The sequence below is a fragment of the Bufo bufo genome, chromosome 8 (genome assembly GCF_905171765.1).
Source record: "Bufo bufo chromosome 8, aBufBuf1.1, whole genome shotgun sequence".
NCBI classification, from domain to species: Eukaryota; Metazoa; Chordata; class Amphibia; order Anura; family Bufonidae; genus Bufo; species Bufo bufo.
Window position 1 is genome coordinate 201119943 of NC_053396.1, and position 17189 is coordinate 201137131.

Here is a 17189-nt window from a genome sequence, read left to right on the forward strand (position 1 = left end):
CCCATAACTACTACATCTCCAACAACTGAACCTCCCACAAGTACTACATCACCAACTACAACTGAACCTCCCACAACCACTATATCGCCAACAACGAAACCTCCCACAACCACTACATCACCAACTACAACTGAACCTCCCACAACTACTACATGTCCAAAGAATAAACCTCTTACAACCACAACATCTCTAACAACTGAATCTCCAACAACCACCAGATCTCCAACAACTGAACCTCCCACAACAACTACATCACCGAACGCAACTGAACCTTTCACAACTACTACGTCTCCAACAACTAAACCTCCTACAACAACTACATCACCCATTACCACTGAATCTCCCCCAACTACTACATCTCCAACAACTGAACCTCCCACTAGTACTACATCACCATCTACAACTGAACCTCCCACAACCACTATATCGCCAACAACTGAACCTCCCACAACCACTACGACACCGACTACAACTGAATCTCCCACAATTACTACATCCCCCACAACTGAAACTCCCACAACAACTACATTACTGACTACAACTGAACCTCCCACAACCACTCCTTCTCTAATGACTGAACCTCTTACATCTACTACATCTCTGACTACAACTGAACCTCCCAAAACTACTACATCAACAACTAAACCTCCCGCAATAACTACATCACCAACTACAACTGAACCTCCCACAACTACTACATCAACCACTACCACTGAACCTCCTACAACTACTACATCTTTAACAACTGAACATCCAACAACAACTACATCACTGACTACAACTGAACCTCCCACAACCACTATATCGCCAACAACTGAAATTCCCACAACCACTACATCGCCGACTACAACTCAACCTCCCACAACTATTATATGTCCAAAGACTGTACCTCCCACAACCACCACATCTCCAACTACTGAATCTCCCACAACCACCACATCTCCAACATCTGAACCTCCCACAACAACTACATCACTGACCACAACTGAACCTCCCACAACTACTACATCACTGACTACAAATGAAACTCCCACAAATATTACATGTCCAAAGAATGAACCTCCCACAACCACCACATCTCTAACAACTGAACCTCCCACAATAACTACATCACGGACCACAACTGAACCTCCCACAACCACTATATCGCCAACAACTGAAACTCCCACAACCACTACATCGCCGACTACAACTGAACCTCCCACAACTACTATATGTCCAAAGACTGAACCTCCCACAACCACCACATCTCCAACAACTGAATCTCCCACAACCACCACATCTCCAACATTTGAACCTCCCACAACAACTACATCAATGACCACAACTGAACCTCCCACAACTACTACATCTCCAACAACTGAACCTCCTACATTAACTACATCACCCATTACCACTAAATCTCCCACAACAACTACATCTCCAAAAACTGAACCTCCCACAAGTACTTCATCACCAACTGCAACTGAACCTCCCACAACCACTATATCGCCAACAACTGAACCTCCCATTACCACTACGACACCGACTACAACTGAATCTCCCACAATTACTACAACCCCAACAACTGAACCTCCCACAACAACTACATTACTGACTACAACTGAACCTCCCACAACCACTACATCTTTAATCACTGAACCTCTTACATCTACTACATCTCTGACTACAACTGAACCTCCCAAAACTACTACATCAACAACTAAACCTCCCGCAATAACTACATCACCAACTACAACTGAACCTCCCACAACTACTACATCAACCACTACCACTGAACCTCCTACAACTACTACATCTTTAACAACTGAACATCCAACAACAACTACATCACTGACTACAACTGAACCTCCCACAACCACTATATCGCCAACAACTGAAATTCCCACAACCACTACATCGCCGACTACAACTCAACCTCCCACAACTATTATATGTCCAAAGACTGTACCTCCCACAACCACCACATCTCCAACTACTGAATCTCCCACAACCACCACATCTCCAACATCTGAACCTCCCACAACAACTACATCACTGACCACAACTGAACCTCCCACAACTACTACATCACTGACTACAAATGAAACTCCCACAAATATTACATGTCCAAAGAATGAACCTCCCACAACCACCACATCTCCAACAACTGAATCTCCCACAACCACCACATCTCTAACAACTGAACCTCCCACAATAACTACATCACGGACCACAACTGAACCTCCCACAACCACTATATCGCCAACAACTGAAACTCCCACAACCACTACATCGCCGACTACAACTGAACCTCCCACAACTACTATATGTCCAAAGACTGAACCTCCCACAACCACCACATCTCCAACAACTGAATCTCCCACAACCACCACATCTCCAACATTTGAACCTCCCACAACAACTACATCAATGACCACAACTGAACCTCCCACAACTACTACATCTCCAACAACTGAACCTCCTACATTAACTACATCACCCATTACCACTAAATCTCCCACAACAACTACATCTCCAAAAACTGAACCTCCCACAAGTACTTCATCACCAACTGCAACTGAACCTCCCACAACCACTATATCGCCAACAACTGAACCTCCCATTACCACTACGACACCGACTACAACTGAATCTCCCACAATTACTACAACCCCAACAACTGAACCTCCCACAACAACTACATTACTGACTACAACTGAACCTCCCACAACCACTACATCTTTAATCACTGAACCTCTTACATCTACTACATCTCTGACTACAACTGAACCTCCCAAAACTACTACATCAACAACTAAACCTCCCGCAATAACTACATCACCAACTACAACTGAACCTCCCACAACTACTACATCAACCACTACCACTGAACCTCCTACAACTACTACATCTTTAACAACTGAACATCCAACAACAACTACTTCACTGACTACAACTGAACCTCCCACAACCACTATATCGCCAACAACTGAAACTCCCAAAACCACTACATCGCCGACTACAACTCAACCTCCCACAACTATTATATGTCCAAAGGCTGAACCTCCCACAACCACCACATCTCCAACAACTGAATCTCCCACAACCACCACATCTCCAACATCTGAACCTCCCACAACAACTACATCACTGACCACAACTGAACCTTCCACAACTACTACATCACTGACTACAAATGAAACTCCCACAAAAATTAAATGTCAAAAGAATGAACCTCCCACAACCACCACATCTCCAACAACTAAATCTCCCACAACCACCACATCTCCAACAACTGAACCTCCAACAATAACTACATCACAGACCAAAACTGAACCTCCCACAACCACTATATTGCCAAAAACGGAAGCTCCCACAACCGCTACATCGCCGACTACAACTGAACCTTCCACAACTATTATATGTCCAAAGACTGAACCTCCCACAACCACCACATCTCCAACAACTGAATCTCCCACAACCACCACATCTCCAACATCTGAACCTCCCACAACAACTAGATCACTGACCACAACTGAACCTCCCACAACTACTACATCTCCAACAACTGTACCTCCTACATTAACTACATCACCCATTACCACTAAATCTCCCACAACAACTACATCTCAAACAACTGAACCTCCCACAAGTACTACATCACCAACTGCAACTGAACCTCCCACAACCACTATATCGCCAACAACTGAACCTCCCATAACCACTACGACACCGACTACAACTAAATCTCCCACAATTACTACATCCCCAACAACTGAACCTCCCACAACAACTACATTACTGACTACAACTGAACCTCCCACAACCACTACATCTCTAATGACTGAACCTCCTACAACTACGACATCACTGACTACAACTGAACCTCCCACAACTATTGCATCAACAACTGAACCTCCCGCAATAACTACATCACCAACTACAACTGAACCTCCCACAACTACTACATCAACCACTACCACTGAACCTCCTACAACTACTACATCTTTAACAACTGAACCTCCAACAACAACTACATCACTGACTACAACTCAACCTCCCACAACTATTTTATGTCCAAAGGCTGAACCTCTCACAACCACCACATCTCCAACAACTGAATCTCCCACAACCACCACATCTCTAACATCTGAACCTCCCACAATAACTACATCAATGAACACAACTGAACCTTCCACAACTACTACATCACTGACTACAAATGAAACTCCCACAAAAATGAAATGTCAAAAGAATGAACCTCTCACAACCACCACATCTCCAACAACTAAATCTCCCACAACCACCACATCTCCAACAACTGAACCTCCCACAATAACTACATCACGGACCACAACTGAACCTCCCACAACCACTATATCGCCAACAACTAAAATTCCCACAACCACTACATCGTCGACTACAACTGAACCTCCCACAACTATTATATGTCCAAAGACTGAACCTCCCACAACCACCACATCTCCAACAACTGAATCTCCCACAACCACCACATCTCCAACATCTGAACCTCCCACAACAACTACATCACTGACCACATCTGAACCTCCCACAACTACTACATCTCCAACAACTGAACATCCTACATTAACTACATCACCCATTACCACTAAATCTCCCACAACAACTACATCTCCAACAACTGAACCTCCCACAAGTACTACATCACCAACTGCAACTGAACCTCCCACAACCACTATATCGCCAACAACTGAACCTCCCACAACATCTACATTACTGACTACAACTGAACCTCCCACAACCACTACATCTCTAATGACTGAACCTCCTACAACTACTACATCACCGACTACAACTGAACCTCCCACAACTACTACATCAACAATTAAACCTCCCGCAATAACTACTTTACCAACTACAACTGAACCTCCCCCAACTACTGCATCAACCACTACCACTGAACCTCCTACAACTACTACATCTTCAACAACTGAACCTTCAACAACAACTACATCACTGACTACAACTGAACCTCCCACAACGACTATATCGCCAACAACTGAAACTTCCACAACCACTACATCGCCGACTACAACTCAACCTCCCACAACTATTATATGTCCAAAGGCTGTACCTCCCACAACCAACACATCTCCAACAACTGAATCTCCCACAACCACCACATCTCCAACATCTGAACCTCCCACAATAACTACATCACTGACCACAACTGAACCTTCCACAACTACTACATCACTGACTACAAATGAAACTTCCACAAAAATTAAATGTCAAAAGAATGAACATCCTACAACCAACACATCTCCAACAACTAAATCTCCCACAAACACCACATCTCCAACAACTGAACCTCCCGCAATAACTACATCACGGACCACAACTGAAACTCCCACAACCACTATATCGCCAACAACTGAAACTCTCACAACCACTACATCGCCGACTACAACTGAACCTCCCACAACTATTATATGTCCAAAGACTGAACCTCCCACAACCACCACATCTCCAACAACTGAATCTCCCACAACCACCACATCTCCAACATCTGAACCTCGCACAACAACTACATCACTGACCACAACTGAACCTCCCACAACTACTACATCTCCAACAACTGAACCTCCTACATTAACTACATCACCAACTACAACTGAATCTCCCACAACCACTATATCGCCAACAACTGAACCTCCCACAACCACTACATCACCGACTTCGACTGAACCTCCCACAACTACTACATCACCCACTACCATCGAACCTCCCACAACTACCACATCTCCAGCAACTGAATCTCCCACAACCACCACATCTCAAACATCTGAACCTCCCACAACCACAACATCACCGACTACAACTGAACCTCTCTCAACTATTACATCTCCAACAAGTGAACCTCCCAAGACTACTACATCTCCCACTACCACTGAACCTCCCACAACCACTACATCAATGTCTACAACTGAATCTCCCACAACTACTATATCATCCACTACCACTGAACCTCCCACACCTACTACATCTCCAACAACTGAACTTCCCACAATTACTACATCACCAATTACAACTGAACCTTCCACAACCACAAAATCCCCAACAACTGAACCTCCCACAACCACTACATCGCCGACTACAACTGAATATCTCACAACTACTACATCTCCAGCAACTGAATCTCACACAACTACTACATCACCCACTACCACTGAACCTCCTACAACCACTTCATCACCGACTACAACTGAACCTCCCACAACTACTACATCTACAACTGAACCTCCCACAACCACTACATCACAGACTACAACTGAACCTCTCAAAACTACTACATCTCCAACAACTGAACCTCCTCAGACTACTACATCACCAACTACAACTGAACCTCCCACAACCACTTCATCACTGACTACAACTGAACCTCCCACAACTACTAAATCTCCTACAACTGAACCTCCCACAACCACTACATCACCGACTACAACTGAACCTCTCACAACTACTACATCTCCAACAGCTGAACCTCCCAAGACTACTACATCACCCACTACCTCTGAACCTCCCACAACCACTTCATCACCGACTACAACTGAACCTCCCACAACTACTACATCTCCAACAACTGAACCTCCCACAACTACGACATCACCAACTACAACTGAACCTCTCACAACCACTACATCACCGACTAAGCCTGATTCTCCCACAACTACTACATCATCCTCTACCAATGAACCTCCCACAACTACTACATCTCCAACAACTGAACCTCCCATGACAACTACATCACTGACTACAACTGAACCTCAAACAACCAATACATCTCCAACAACTACATCACCCATTACCACTGAACTTCCCACAACTACTAACTCTCCAACAACTGAACCTTACACAACAACTACATCACTGACTACAACTGAACCTTCCACAACTACTACATCTCCAACAACTGAACCTCCCACAACTACTACATCACCCAATAGCACTCAACCTCTCACAACCACTTCATCACCGACTACAACTGAACCTCCCACAACTACTACATCTTCAACAACTAAACTTCAGACAAAAACGATATCACCCATTACCACTGAATCTCCCACAATTACTACATCATCCAATACCACTGAACCTCCCATAACTACTACATCTCCAACAACTGAACCTCCTACAACAACGACATCACCCATTACCACTGAATCTCCCACAACTACTATATCTCCAACAACTGAACTTCCTACAACCACATCACAAACTACAACTGAATCTCCCAGAAGCACTATATCCCCAATAACTAAACCTGCCACAACCACTACATCTCCAGCAACTGAACCTGCCACAACTACTACATCACCCGCTAACACTGAACCTCCCACTACCACTTCATCACAGACTACAACTGAATCTCCCACAACTACTACATCTCCTACAACTTCATCTATTACAACAACTACATCACCCATTACCACTAAACCTCCCACAACTACTACATCTCCAACAACTGATCCTCCCACAACTATGACATCACCAACTTCAACTGACCCTTTCTCAACCACTAAATCAACTACTACAACTGAATCTCCTACAACTACTATGTCATCCACTAGCACTGAACCTCCCACACCTACTACATCTCCAACTGAACCTCCCACGACAAATACATCACTGACTACTACTGAACCTCCCACAACCAGTACATCTCCAACAACAACTACATCACCTATTACCACTGAACACCCCACAACTACTACATCTCCAACAGCTGAACCTTCCACAACAACTACATTACTGACTACAGTTGAATCTCCTACAACTACTACATCTCCAACAACTGAACTTCCCACAACTACTACATCACCAACTACAACTGAACCTACCACAACCACTATATCCACAACAACCACTACATCGCCGACTACAACAGAACCTCTCACAAATACTACATCTCCAACAACTGAACCTCCCACAACTACTACATCTCCAACAACTGAACCTCCCACAACTACGACATCACCAACTACAACTGAACCTCTCACAACCACTACATCACCGACTAAGCCTGATTCTCCCACAACTACTACATCATCCTCTACCAATGAACCTCCCACAACTACTACATCTCCAACAACTGAACCTCCCATGACAACTACATCACTGACTACAACTGAACCTCCTACAACCAATACATCTCCAACAACTACATCACCCATTACCACTGAACTTCCCACAACTACTAACTCTCCAACAACTGAACCTTACACAACAACTACATCACCGACTACAACTGAACCTCCCACAACTACTACATCTCCAACAACTGAACCTCTCACAACCACTTCATCACCGACTACAACTGAACCTCCCACAACTACTACATCTTCAACAACTGAACCTCACACAAAAACGATATCACCCATTACCACTGAATCTCCCACAATTACTACATCATCCACTACCACTGAACCTCCCATAACTACTACATCTCCAACAACTGAACCTCCTACAACAACTACATCACCCATTACCACTGAATCTCCCACAACTACTACATCACCCACTACCACTGAACCTCCCACTACCACTTCATCACCCACTACAACTGAATCTCCCACAACTACTACATCTCCTACAACTTCATCTCTTACAACAACTACATCACCCATTACCACTAAACCTCCCACAACTACTACATCTCCAACAACTGATCCTCCCACAACTGCGACATCACCAACTACAACTGACCCTTTCTCAACCACTAAATCAACTACTACAACTGAATCTCCTACAACTACTATATCATCCACTACCACTGAACCTCCCACACCTACTACATCTCCAACTGAACCTCCCACGACAAATACATCACTGACTACAACTGAACCTCCCACAACCAGTACATCTCCAACAACAACTACATCACCCATTACCACTGAACACCCCACAACTACTACATCTCCAACAGCTGAACCTTCCACAACAACTACATTACTGACTACAGCTGAATCTCCTACAACTACTACATCTCCAACAACTGAACTTCCCACAACAACTACATCACCAACTACACCTGAACCTACCACAACCACTATATCTACAACAACTAAACCTCCCACAACCACTACATCGCCGACTACAACAGAACCTCTCACAAATACTACATCTCCAAAAACTGAACCTCCCACAACTACTACATCACCCACTACCACTGAAACTTCCACAACAACTTCATCACCGACTACAACTGAACCTCCCACAACTACTACATCTCCAACAACTGAATCTCACAAAACTACTACATCACCCACTACCACTGAACCTCCCCCAACCACTTCATCACTGACTACAACTGAACCTCCCACAACTACTACATCTCCTACAACTGAACCTCCCACAACCACTACATCACCGACTACAACTGAACCTCTCACAACTACTACATCTCCAACAACTGAACCTCCCAAGACTACTACATCACCCACTACCTCTGAACCTCCCACAACCACTTCATCACCGACTACAACTGAACCTCCCACAACTACTACATCTCCAACAACTGAACCTCCCACAACTACGACATCACCAACTACAACTGAACCTCTCACAACCACTACATCACTGACTAAGCCTGATTCTCCCACAACTACTACATCATCCTCTACCAATGAACCTCCCACAACTACTACATCTCCAACAACTGAACCTCCCATGACAACTACATCACTGACTACAACTGAACCTCCTAAAACCAATACATCTCCAACAACTACATCACCCATTACCACTGAACTTCCCACAACTACTAACTCTCCAACAACTGAACCTTCCACAACAACTACATCACCGACTGCAACTGAACCTCCCACAACTACTACATCTCCAACAACTGAACCTCCCACAACTACTACATCACCCAATACCACTCAACCTTTCACAACCACTTCATCACTGACTACAACTGAACCTCCCACAACTACTACATCTTTAACAACTGAACCTCCCATAACTACTATATCTCCAACAACTGAACTTCCCACAACCACAACATCACAAACTACAACTGAATCTCCCAGAAGCACTATATCCCCAATAACTAAACCTGCCAAAACCACTACATCTCCAGCAACTGAACCTGCCACAACTACTACATCACCCACTACCTCTGAACCTCCCACAACCACTTCATCACCGACTACAACTGAACCTCCCACAACTACTACATCTCCAACAACTGAACCTCCCACAACTACGACATCACCAACTACAACTGAACCTCTCACAACCACTACATCACCGACTAAACCTGATTCTCCCACAACTACTACATCATCCTCTACCAATGAACCTCCCACAACTACTACATCTCCAACAACTGAACCTCCCATGACAACTACATCACTGACTACAACTGAACCTCAAACAACCAATACATCTCCAACAACTACATCACCCATTACCACTGAACTTCCCACAACTACTAACTCTCCAACAACTGAACCTTACACAACAACTACATCACTGACTACAACTGAACCTTCCACAACTACTACATCTCCAACAACTGAGCCTCCCACAACTACTACATCACTCAATAGCACTCAACCTCTCACAACCACTTCATCACCGACTACAACTGAACCTCCCACAACTACTACATCTTCAACAACTGAACCTCAGACAAAAACGATATCACCCATTACCACTGAATCTCCCACAATTACTACATCATCCACTACCACTGAACCTCCCATAACTACTACATCTCCAACAACTGAACCTCCTACAACAACGACATCACCCATTACCACTGAATCTCCCACAACTACTATATCTCCAACAACTGAACTTCCTACAACCACATCACAAACTACAACTGAATCTCCCAGAAGCACTATATCCCCAATAACTAAACCTGCCACAACCACTACATCTCCAGCAACTGAACCTGCCACAACTACTACATCACCCGCTAACACTGAACCTCCCACTACCACTTCATCACCAACTACAACTGAATCTCCCACAACTACTACATCTCCAACAACTGATCCTCCCAAAACTTCAACATCACCAACTTCAACTGAACCTTCCACAACCACTACATTATCCACTATCATTGTACCTCCCACAACTACTACATCTCCAACAACTGATCCTTCCACAACTACGACATCACTGACTACAACTAAACCTCCCACAACCACTACATCTCTAACAACAGAACCTCCCACAACTACATCACCAACTACTACTGAACCTCCCACAACCACTACATCACATACTACAACATCTCCCACAACTACTACATCTCCAACAACAACTACATTACCCTTTACCAATGAAACTCCCACAACTACTACATCTCAAACAACTGAACCTCCCACAACTACGACATCAATGACTACAACTGAACCTCCCACAACCACTTCATCTCCAACAACTGAACCTCCCACAACTACGATATCACCAACTTCAACTGAACCTCCCACAACCACTACATTATCCACTATTGCTGTACCTCCCACAATTACTACATCTCCAACAATTGAACCTTCTAAGATAACTACATCACTTACTACAACTGAACCTCCAACAGCCACTGCATCTGCAAAAACAACTACATCACCCATTACCACTGAACCTTCCACAACTACTACATCTCCAACAACTGAACCTCCCTCAAGAACTACATCACCGACTACAACTGAATCTCCTTCAACTACTACATCATCCACTACCACTAAACCTCCAACAACTACTACATCTCCAAAAACTGAACCTCCTACAACAACTACATCACGCATTACCACTGAATATCTCACAACTACTACATCTCCAACAACTGAACTTCCCACAACTACTACATCACCAACTAAAACTGAACCTCCCACAACCACTACATCGCCGACTACAACTGAACCTCCCACAACCACTACATCACCGACTACAACTGAACCTCCCACAACCACTTCATCATCAACTACAACTGAACCTCCCACAACCACTACATCACCGACTTCAACTGAATCTTCCACAACTACTACATCTCCAACAACAACTACATCACCCATTAACACTGAACCTCCCACAACTACTACATCTCCAACAACTGAACCTCCCACAACAACGACATCACTAACTACAACTGAACCTCCCACAACCACTACATCTCCAACAACTGAACCTCCCACAACTATGACATCACCAACTACAACTGAACCTCCCACAACCACTACATCACCGACTACAACTGAATCTCCCACAACTACCACATCATCCACTACGACTGAACCTCCCACAACTACTACATCTCCAACAACTGAACCTCCAACGACTACATCACTGACTACAACTGAATCTCCCACAACTACTACATCATCCACTACCACTGAACCTCCTACAACTACTACATCTCCAACAACTGAACCTCCCACAACTACATCACTGACTACAACTGAATCTCCCACAACTACTACATCATCCACTACCACTGAACCTCCCACAACTACTACATCTCCAACAACTGACCTTTTCACAACTACTACATCACCAACTACAACTAAACCTTCCACAACCAATACATCGCTGACTTCAACTGAACCTCTCGCAACTACTACATCTCCAACAACTGAACCTCCCACAAGTACTACATCACCCACTACCACTGAATCTCCCACAACCACTACATCACCGACTACAACTGAACCTCCCACAACTACTACATCTCCAACAACTGAACCTCCCACAACTACGACATCACCAACTACAACTGAACCTCTCACAACCACTACATCACCGACTAAGCCTGATTCTCCCACAACTACTACATCTCCAACAACTGAACCTCACACAACTACATCACTGACTACAACTGAATCTCCCACAACTACTACATCATCCACTACCACTGAACCTCCCACAACTACTACATCTCCAACAACTGACCTTTTCACAACTACTACATCACCAACTACAACTAAACCTTCCACAACCAATACATCACCGACTGCAACTGAACCTCCCACAACTACTACTTCTCTAACAACTGAACCTCCCACAACTACTACATCACCCAATACCACTCAACCTTTCACAACCACTTCATCACCGACTACAACTGAACCTCCCACAACTACTACATCTTCAACAACTAAACCTCCCATAACTACTACGTCTCCAACAACTGAACCTCCTACAACAACTACATCACCCAATACCACTGAATCTCCCACAACTACTATATCTCCAACAACTGAACTTCCCACAACCACAACATCACAAACTACAACTGAATCTCCCAGAAGCACTATATCCCCAATAACTAAACCTGCCACAACCACTACATCTCCAGCAACTGAACCTGCCACAACTACTACATCACCGACTACCACTGAACCTCCCACTACCACTTCATCACCGACTACAACTGAATCTCCCACAACTACTACATCTCCAACAACTGATCCTCCCAAAACTTCAACATCACCAACTTCAACTGAACCTTCCACAACCACTACATTATCCACTATCACTGTACCTCCCACAACTGCTACATCTCCAACAACTGATCCTTCCACAACTACGACATCACTGACTACAACTAAACCTCCCACAACCACTACATCTTTAACAACTGAACCTCCCACAACTACATCACCAACTACTACTGAACCTCCCACAACCACTACATCACATACTACAACATCTCCCACAACTACTACATCTCCAACAACAACTACATCACCCATTACCAATGAAACTCCCACAACTACTACATCTCCAACAACTGAACCTCCCACAACTACGACATCAATAACTACAACTGAACCTCCCACAACCACTTCATCTCCAACAACTGAACCTCCCACAACTACGATATCACCAACTTCAACTGAACCTCCCACAACCACTACATTATCCACTATTGCTGTACCTCCCACAATTACTACATCTCCAACAATTGAACCTTCTAAGATAACTACATCACTTACTACAACTGAACCTCCAACAGCCACTGCATCTCCAAAAACAACTACATCACCCATTACCACTAAACCTTCCACAACTACTACATCTCCAACAACTGAACCTCCCTCAAGAACTACATCACCGACTACAACTGAATCTCCTTCAACTACTACATCATCCACTACCACTAAACCTCCAACAACTACTACATCTCCAAAAACGGAACCTCCTACAACAACTACATCACGCATTACCACTGAATATTTCACAACTACTACATCTCCAACAACTGAACTTCCCACAACTACTACATCACCAACTAAAACTGAACGTTCCACAACCACTACATCGCCGACTACAACTGAACCTCTCACAACCACTACATCACCGACTACATCTAAACCTCCCACAACCACTTCATCATCAACTACAACTGAACCTCCCACAACCACTACATCACCGACTTCAACTGAATCTTCCACAACTACTACATCTCCAACAACAACTACATCACCCATTAACACTGAACCTACCACAACTACTACATCTCCAACAACTGCACCTTCCACAACTACGACATCACTAACTACAACTGAACCTCCCACAACCACTACATCTCCAACAACTGAACCTCCCACAACTATGACATCACCAACTACAACTGAACCTCCCACAACCACTACATCACCGACTACAACTGAATCTCCCACAACTACCACATCATCCACTACCACTGAACCTCCCACAACTACTACATCTCCAACAACTGAACCTCCCACAACTACATCACTGACTACAACTGAATCTCCCACAACTACTACATCATCCACTACCACTGAACCTCCCACAACTACTACATCTCCAACAACTGACCTTCCCACAACTACTACATCACCAACTACAACTAAACCTTCCACAACCAATACACCGCTGACTTCAACTGAACCTCTCGCAACTACTACATCTCCAACAACTGAACCTCCCACAACTACTACATCTCCAACAACTGAACCTCCCACAACTACTACATCACCCACTACCACTGAATCTCCCAAAACCACTACATCACTGACTACAACTAACCATCCCACAACTACTACATCTCCAACTGAACCTCTAACAACTACATCATTGACTACAACTGATTCTTCCACAACTACTACATCTCCAACAACTAAACCTCCAATGACAACTATATCACCGACTACCATGGAACCTCCCACAACCACTACATCTCCAACAACTGAACCTCCCTCAAGAACTACATCACCGACTACAACTGAATCTCCTTCAACTACTACATCATCCACTACCACTGAACCTCCAACAACTACTACATTTCCAAAAACTGAACCTCCTACAACAACGACATCACCTATTACCACTGAACCTCCTACAACTACTACATCTCCAACACCTGAACCTCCCACAACAACTACATCACCGACTACAACTGAATCTCCTACAACTACTTCATCATCCACTACCACTGAACCTCCCACAACTACAACATCTCCAACAACTGAACCTCCTACAACAACTACATCACCCATTACCACTAAATCTCCCACAACTACTACATCTCCTACAACTGAACTTCCCACAACTACTACATCACCAACTACAACTGAACCTCTCACAACCACTGTATCCCCACCAACTGAACCTCCCACAACCACTACATCGCTGACTTCAAATGAACCTCTCACAACTACTACATCTCCAACAACTGAACCTCCAACAACTACTACATCACCCACTACCACTGAACCTCCCACAACCACTACATCACCGACTACAACTGAACCTCCCACAACTACTACATCTCCAACTGAACCTCCCACCACAAATTTATCACTGACTACAACTGAACCTTCCACAACCACTACATCTCTAACAACTGAACCTCCTACAACTACTAGATCACCGACTACAACTGAACCTCCCACAACTACTACATCAACAACTGAACCTCCCACAATACCTACATCACAAACTACAACTGAACCTCCCACAACTACTACATCATCCACTACCACTGAATCTCCTACAACTACTACATCACCGACTACCACTGAACCTCCCACAACCACTACATCAACAACTGAACCTCCCACAATATCTATATTGCCAACTACAACTGAACCTCCCATAACTACTACATCATCCACTACCACTGAACATCCTACAACTACTACATCTCCAACAACTGAACCTCCCACAACTATATCACTGACTGCAACTGAATCTCCCACAACTACTGCATCACCTAGTGCAAATACCACTGCAACTACTGCAGCCACCTCTATAGCTGAAACTAGTGAAGCAGCTACTACTACTACCACCAACACCACCTTTATTACTACTACCGCCAACACTACTACTGCAGGATTTGCTACAGAAACCACATCACTCATTAATGTTGCTGCTCCTGAACAAGGTAAGGATACATAAATTCACAACTGTTCTTATTTAAGAAAAATGTAAATGCTTGTCACATAGAACTGTTCAGTCTTTATTCCCTTTATTTGCTGAACACCTCCTGACAGCAGATAAAACTAAGGGGTTCAATACTAATAGACATCAGAGTCAACACTCATTGAAAGCAAAGGACAATCTTGTAGACAACAGGAGGTCCATGAAAACTATTGCTTTCACAGGGCTTTTAGTGGTTGTCTAGAGCTCACAGTAGTGCTGAATATTTTACTTTATTTAATACAGGGCTCCATAGATAATTTTTGAACAGCCCGCACCTCAGCAACTTCCCCACAATCATAGCTGGCGTCCACCGCATAAGCCATGGGATCACCTCGCAACTTGACCGACTGTAGTGATCATATTTACCTGATACTCCTCGCTAGGTTCCGGCTCTATCATCGGCTCTGCAAGTTTTCCCCGCATCAACATCCATTTTGACAGGGGGGGGGCATGACCGCTGCTGTCAATAACTGGCGACAGCAGTGCCGGTTCACCTGCTACATGGGTGACTCCCGGCAGTTCTTGGATGTTATTATGGACTATTAGGGTATTACAGGAATAGGGATATGAGGAGAGAACTACAACTTACAGCATGTCCAGACTGTTATTATAGGGCAACAGTGGACATGACAGGGAGAGGGATATGAGGAGAGAACTACAATTCCCTTTATGTTCAGACTGTTATTATGGGGCATCGGTTATCATTACATGGGTAGGTATACAACAGGAGAGAACTACAACTCTCAGAATGACCAGCA

General features: G+C 44.2%; 1 protein-coding gene across 1 annotated transcript; it reads left to right on the forward strand.

The window, feature by feature from the left end:
- Positions 1-8364: 8364 nt before the first annotated feature.
- On the forward strand, positions 8365-16407 carry LOC120978181 (mucin-2-like; the record flags this gene model as incomplete). Its single annotated transcript, XM_040406402.1, has 5 exons — positions 8365-9110; positions 9171-9799; positions 10109-11103; positions 11545-13746; positions 13960-16407. Coding segments are annotated over 5 exons (7020 nt in total), but the record flags the coding sequence as incomplete, so codon positions are not given.
- Between the last annotated feature and the right edge of the window lie 782 nt (positions 16408-17189).